The following is a 7,895-nucleotide window of genomic DNA, read 5'->3' on the forward strand; positions in this document are numbered from 1 at the left end:
GTGACACTGGTCTGTGCTGGTGTGTGTATGTGTGTGTGTCTGTGCTGCTCCAGTCACAGACTCAGACACAGACACAGGAGCGGACGACACCAGACCACGTCAATAAAACAGTCGTGACTGGAGCCTTAAGAAGAAGCTAAAGAAACAAAGACTCCCATTCTCTCAATATTTTTTGTGCATTTTTTGCGATTCCTCAGATTGACTTACAGCATGAGCGTCTTTAGTGCTGCAGGATTGTAACTATAAATTAACCCTGTTCAAACCCCTCATACCCCGGGGCAATAAACAGAGGTATTTCGTGCAGAAAACCTGAAAAATGTCTGAATCACATCTCAGCAATTACGTTCCATTTATTGTGGTTACAGGAGGAATTTCAGAGCCGACTTTTAAAGACATAAACTTTTCTCCTTCTACGTTCCCTTCGTTCTCCTCCTGACCCGTAATTCGTGACAACTGTGGTTCTCTGTGACGAGGCCAGACGCTCGCTGGCTTTAATAGCCCGCCCTTACATTATACATTTCAGATGGTAGTTGAGAGTGGGCACTGATCTCACAGCTTGGCAGGGAACGTTAGGAGATGCCAGGAAAATGCAAACAAACCTTAGGGAAAGGCAGAGTTTGTGCAAAACAACGGCCAAGTCTGTGTCTGTGCCTGTGTCTGAGCTGCTGCTGCTGCTGCTGCTGCTGCTGCTGCTGCAGACTGGAGGGGGGAAAGTCATTGGGAGTAAATTCTAAAGTATCTCCTCCATCCAACTGGCTGCTGCTGAGAATCCAACTTCTCTCCCTTGCTTTAAAACATCAGCCTTGAAAACAGGAGAATGAACGTTATGTTCATTTTTGAGGACTTAAATCACTGGGCGTCTTTGAGTTGCAGTACCACCACACAGCCAGGAGATGGCACTTTGGTTTCAGCGGGAGAGCAAAGCTGAGGATCTGAGACTACAAACAGACCAACAACCGTGAAAACACACACACACACACACACACACACACACACACACACACAGATCCTACATTCACTTCTGCATTTACTTCTATTTATATGAAAGTCTGATCCAAGTCATGTGACTAGTTAAAGTTAGGACTAGTTAAAATCATAACTAGTCCCTAACTGTGTGGACCAACTGGGACCAGAACTTTAGCCACAATCTTACACGTGTCCATAAAAACAAAAAACAACTAAACAACCCTAAAAACAACTACACAGATTAACCCTTAATCTGGGATTAAACTGATTTTCATCTGAACTGATGTCGATATAATTTCATAAAGACTGGATTATAGAGTGTAAACAAAGTGTTTGACTCGATATAATTTCATAAAGACTGGATTACAGAGTGTAAACAAAGTGTTGACTGTTTGATAAAAATGTCGGATTAAAATATTATTAATAATTAATTAACAGTTATATTCAGTTCGACTGGTATGATGATGTATGTGATACATCACTGAGTATCAACTGGTGGCCCGCAGGCCGGGGAAGATGACTGGACGGGCCGGATTTGGGCCGCAACTGGATTCCAAAAAATAAACAACAAATTATAATGTTTGGGAAAAAAAATACGAATTTTTATTTCACTGAAGTGTCCAGTTCTGAAGGTGTCTGTCCAGAAAAACCACTGGGATTATTGTGAGTCTATTACAGTGGTGTCAAACATGTGGTTGGCGGTCCGGCAGCAGATCGCAAAGGAAGTGCTGTTAGATCATGAGAAAGTAAAAGTAAGAAAATATAGACGTTTTTAGATGCTAATCAATTAGCACGTAGTGTTGAACTCCACTTACACTCAACCTAAAATCTACATATGAAGTCCCTTCAGGTCATGTGACTAAATACTGGATATATTCAATGTGGTCAATGTTTATGGATCATTTCAATCATTTTTTGGATCCCAAACCAAAAAAGTACGGACGCCCCTGCTTCTCATGTAACAGGTTTTTTTTTGCTGATGTTAAATCATTGTTTTTCCTCGTTTGTCTTTGTGTTTATTGGATTCAAATCCATCCAGGAGTCCTGGCAGGACAAAGTAACCACACAGCTGAAACTACTGTCATTACACACACTCTGGGTTCAATGTGATTCCATGGGCGTCGCAGTAAAGGCCGTCGACCCTGTGACATTCCTACAGCAGTGAGTGTGGACACCTGCCCTGAACCAGTCGTCCTCATGAAGCTACAATCCCGGGAGAACTTGTTTTTATTCAAAAACAGCATGTCTGCACTAAAATAACAGATTTTTTCTTCTGTTTTTTTTTTTTTTTTTTTTTAACATCTCGGCCTCCTCCTTGTTTTCTCTTCTGGCTCAGCACCTGCCTGAGCAGGTGAAGAGTTCAGAGCCGGAGGCTGAGCCTGGACACAAACCTGCTGGCTGTCACTGTCCATAACACTGTCCCCACCTCCACTGTCCTCTGCTCTCTTTACCGCTGTCATCCTGCTGCCTCCACCTGGGGCACAGCGCTGCATACATGCATGTATGTTTTTGTACACACTACAGAAACGGACAAAAAGGCCAAAAGTACACAAACGCACACACACACACAAACAGCAGCGGCCCCTTCTGTTTGCAGACGCTTACAGCACAGCAGCAGATGAAACATAGATGAGAAATTACATACAGAAATAAAACACACACACACAGAGCAGCAGCAGCAGCAGCAGCAGCAGCAGCAGCAGCAGCAGCAGCAGCAGCAGCCAGAACAATGGCTTCTGTTTGTTGTGAGCGTCCGACTCGGTCTTGTTTTTGTCAAACCAAAGGATTTCCTCCTACATTCCTAATCTACGAGCTCAGCAAACGCTACAAATCACCCACATAGTCAGATACGACTCAAACATATACGCGGCGCTGCTTCACTGTGTGCTGGATGTGTTGGCTGATCAAATGGAATATGAATTTCACAACTCTGATTTGATTTTTTTCTTTTTCTTTCTATGATTAATTAAAGGAAGCTTCTCTGGGATCATTCACTTCATTTCAAGGACGTTCACGGAGGTGTTTGCCCAAAACATTTCTTTCTTTTTTTGTTTTTAAATACGCAGGAGTTTGGACTGTTCATAATCAGATCAGGGTTTTGGGTAACAGTGATGACAGCGTGTTTGTGATTTATCAAACAGATGGAGGAGGATTTTCTGAGCCGGAGGAGAAAATGACACAACTCACACAACCAGATGTCAGTATGTCAGGGTGTAAAAAAGGTACAAGGAAAGCCCCCCCCCCCCCTCCTGTAATTTAAGGAATTTATATCTTTAAGATTGACAAATAGGACGGCTGTTGTCATGCGGAGACACCGTAGGTGGCGCTGAGACACACTCACTGCCAGGACCCAGGAGTGGGAAATAATGGCGGGGCCCAGGCATCGGGCATGTGTGTGTGTGTGTGTGTGTGTGTGTGTGTGTGGTCACGAGGAGCAGTAATAGTAAAAATGTTCATCTTCATGTTACTTAACCTTTATTTAACCAGGTGAGTCCCTCTGAGATCAATTTCTGGTGCAGGGAAAAGGAACAGCTGGTGGAGCAGCGTTGTGCAGAGAACAACACTATCAAGATTTTATAAGAGGCTCAAAGGTAAGAGACACAGACGGACAGAGAGAGAGAGCAGATGAGATGGAATAAGAACTGCCCTCACGCTGTTGTCCATCACTCCTGGAACACGACTGAATTATAAATACACCGTGTCATAAACAATAACAGGAGCAGAGAAAAAAAAAAAAGGAAGCGCAATACTTAAAAAAACAAAAAGATTTTAGAAAGAGCCTGAGATTTGTGTTCGTATTCAGCTGTGTATCATTTGTGGAGAAATACTGCATATTTACAAACCTCAGCTTGAGTAATACCACGCATGTATACACAGAGGAGAGCAAACTATAGTATTTGATCCATGTATAACTACCGACTGTAGTACAGCCATGTTGTACCTGTACACACACGGGTATCAAGCTAAGGAGTATTTGATACTTGGATCTATATATTGCCAAGTATAAACAAATACCTCAGGAGTATTGTACATGTATATTACTATATATATGTGAGTCAAGAAAACTTCATATGTAAATGAAGCCATATATAAGACATAAATGCACGTTTATATTTACATATATGTCCAGTTGCACATGTATTTACATATAATGTATGTTTAGTTGCACATGTATTTACATATAATGTATGCTTAGTTGCACATGTATTTACATATAATGTATGCTTAGTTGCACATGTATTTACATATATGTCCAGTTGCACATGTATTTACATATATGTCATAAATGCACATGTATTAACATATATGTCCAGTTACACATATATTTACATATATATCCTGTTGCACATGTATTTACATATATGTCGAGTTGCACATATATTTACATATATGTCCTGTTGCATATGTATTTACATATATGTCCTGTTGCACATGTATTTACATATACTGGCAGAGCAGTTGCACATGTATTAATGCTGTGCAAGTGCAAATATTATATATATATATGATATATGATATATATGTCACCATAATATATCCTGTGTATATTTACTTCACAGAGATGCACATCATGATTTTAAGAAGGAACAAAAATAAGGTCGACTGTTGTTGGTGTGTGGTACTGATCTACTGTGTTGTGATAAAAATACACAGCCGTTAGTGCACATCGGGTATATGCATGGTAAATATATGTAATTACTCATATATGGTGTCAAGATATTCACAAATATACAGTGTTAAATCAGCAGTGACCTAATGAAGTGGCCATGAAGTCTGAATTAACCTGGAGTTAACGTTACTGGCTGTATTTTAGATACAGACTAGAAATGAAGAAAAAAAAAAAAAATTTTTTTAAAATATTTTAATTAAAAAAATGGACTTTGTTTGAACTCCTTGAATGTTAAAGTTAACAACGAAGCCGTGAGGTTTGTTAAAACCTGCTTTGTTTGGACGGAGAATCTAACGACAGCAGTTGAACTGGAAATGAATGACCTGCAAGACTGGTGTGTGTGTGTGTGTGTGTGGCTAAAGAGGAAACGATGGACTGCATACACACACAGTAAACACAGACACACAAAAGCCATGCTGTGGGACATGCTCTCCTGTGTCCTGTTTGTCCCTCCTCCACTGGTCTCCAGGGACCCGTTACTTTGGCAATGAACAGACCTCAGAGCCGGTGACAGGGGTGTGTGTGTGTGTGTGTGTGTGTGTTTGTGTGCAAATCAATTGCATGTCAACTTTTAATCGGTCTCAGTGCATCTACGTGTGTGTGTGTGTGTGTGGAGGGGGAGGCTGGTGTCCGAAGACGCCTTCAGAAAAGCCCTAATTGCCGTTCCTTTCTCCGGCCGTCACACCTTCCTCTGTGCTCAGACTTCCAGCCTGATCACGCACACACACACACACACACACACACACACACACACACACTCACAGGAAGCGCCGCGCTAATTAGAGACAGCACAGTTTCTCCAAATCGCATTCTTACATGTCTCTGACCAAAATGTCAGTGTGTGCATGCAGGATTTCATTTTTTTTGTTTCTGTTTCTAAACAGACTCAGACCATTTGTCATTTTTTTCTTTTGGCTAAATGTAGCAATAGGAAGAGAAACTCTCCAGCTGTGATTACAGAGGTATCGCTGCAGTAAGCAGAGGGAGACGGGAGCTGGTCCCCCCTCAGGCTATATGCATGTGTTTTCTACTGTACAGTGTGCAATTTTAATTACATAAAACCAGGCGTTCAACGCTGGGAAGGAACAGAAGCCAACGTTCTCATTTCCACTCCTCCTCCACCAGAACCTCATCATTTCCTAATGTTCTCAAGTCTCCTGATAAATTTATGGATGAATGTGTATTTTGCGGGCGTGCACATACTCGCTCATCGTCTGCCAGCTCTGCACACAACAAAGGGGGGAGAAAAAAAAAAAAAAAAAAAAAAAGTGCAATCCACTTATGGTGCACAAGCAGAATCTTCAGAGAAAACGCTGACCAGCAGATGAGCTGCTTCCACTGTCCGCGCGCAAAAACAAAAACCCTGAATTTACAAGAGAGTGTCGACATAAAAAATGCTTATCATTAGACTTGGCACGCTGACAAACAACTGTACTTTTAAAAGTGGTGAAAATGAAAATAAAAAAAAAATGGAGGAAGAGGAGGAAGAGAAGAGAGATGGAGATGAAGGATTAAAGGAAGGAACGACGCTGAAGTGAAAAGACGACAAATTCTCCTCAATGGGACGAAGGGACGGATCAGTGCAGATGTAGTTATGTACTAATGTATCTGTGTGTGTCTGAGAGTGTGTGTGTGTGTGTATGTGTCATACCCGTCTCATCTTCTGCAGTCTCCTTGGAGACAGGCTCTTGGTGCTGGTGGGAGATCCTGCACAGACCATCACCCCTTCGTCTCTTTCATCCTGGCAGAAAGAGGAAGAATGAGAATCTTAGGAAAAATTCGTACCTGAGATGAATTCAAACCAAAACTGCAATTAGTTCCAAAAACTAAACTTTTATGTTTAATCACAGGACGTGGGGGGAAAAAAAAAAACCAAATCACTTCTGATTTGATCTGACTTTAAATGGAGGAAGAAAAGAGAAAATCAGCAGCAAATGAGTTCCTTTTTACCAGCTGTAAACATCGAGTCACTGGTCACGTGTCGTCAGACAAACAGATTAGAGCCAAGAAAACACACACATATATAAAGTATACATGCAGTAAATATATATATATATATATATATATATATTTACCTGTACAAAACTGTGAACATGTTTTGATATTTTTTAGACCCAAAAATGTGGAAAATTGAATGTAATGACCAACGTTTATGTTTCAGTCCTGACAGTTTCTGACAGTTAATTAAAATACGTGACACAAGTAAGTGTGGAGAGGATTTTTTTTTTTAAAGGCAGATCGAGCACATATGAAGAATAAAACTTGAAGTGTCAACTCTAACTGATCATCAGCGCCACCTGCCACCTTCCCCTGTAGCTGTGACATTAAAGCTGTTTCTGACGTCAGGTTCAGTCGATATGGAAACCGTGCAGGATTAACAGGTCAGACCTCTGAGACAAATGGGTTGTTTCTGAGGACATTTTTTGAGACTTCCACTTGGATTAACGGCAGCCCCCTGCAGGGGAGGGAAAGTAACTACACGCCAGGAGAATTTTAACTTTTGAGGGAAAAGTTTTTACAGAAACCTTCTGTTGAACTGGGTAACGGTGTCTCTGACTGTAATGAAGATAATCCACCGTAGTTGATCTCAGTTAATCCTGCTTTCATACTCATTTGTATTGGAGGAAAAATCAGCAGCGTGACAAATCTGTGTCTTTAAGAACAGAAGAAGACGCTTCCCCTCAAAATGAAGGATTAGAATGTTGTAGAAAAAAAAGATATGTATACACATATATATATATATATTTATGACATGTTTTTGAAGACTTGGATCTAATGAGCTTAATCTGACTGCCAGGACTGAAGAACAGTTTATACACTTCTGTGGAAGATAACGACGACAACAACAACAACAACAACAACAAGAACAACAACAACACAAATCACGGCAACCATGTCTAAGCAGTTTTAACAGCTTGTGTCTTGTGTCAGATTAATGTTGATCCCTGCAAACTCTTCTTCATTTGTCTCCACACAACACTGGTTAAAAAAGAAAAAAAAAAAAGCTTCTAATATTACACACACACACACACACACACTTCTCCTGCACTTAGCGCTTCCCTGAGTCTGTGTGTGTGTGTGTGTGCCCTCTCCGCTCTGTTTCCCGCTGACAGATCAAACTGCCGCTGCCGTATCAAAGCCATCAGCCTTATGGAAACATACACCTCATTACATTAGCTTTGAGGAAATCACAGGCTAACTGATGAAATATGCACACAATAAAAGAGAGAGAGGGGGGGGACGAGCGGGAGGGGGGAGG

General features: G+C 41.1%; 1 protein-coding gene across 2 annotated transcripts in view; it reads right to left on the reverse strand.

Annotated features, from left to right (window-relative positions):
- The window catches only part of LOC103394512 (DENN/MADD domain containing 1B), a 131,190-nt gene that overhangs the window by 6,593 nt on the left and 116,702 nt on the right, over nucleotides 1–7,895 (reverse strand). For both annotated transcript variants that reach the window (XM_008331859.3, XM_008331867.3), the window contains one exon: nucleotides 6,288–6,377. In XM_008331859.3, coding sequence (XP_008330081.1) covers nucleotides 6,288–6,377 — 90 coding nt within the window. The remainder of the gene's footprint in view (nucleotides 1–6,287; nucleotides 6,378–7,895) is intronic.

The sequence above is a fragment of the Cynoglossus semilaevis genome, chromosome 2, assembly GCF_000523025.1.
Source record: "Cynoglossus semilaevis isolate Cse_v1.0 chromosome 2, Cse_v1.0, whole genome shotgun sequence".
NCBI lineage: Eukaryota > Metazoa > Chordata > Actinopteri > Pleuronectiformes > Cynoglossidae > Cynoglossus > Cynoglossus semilaevis.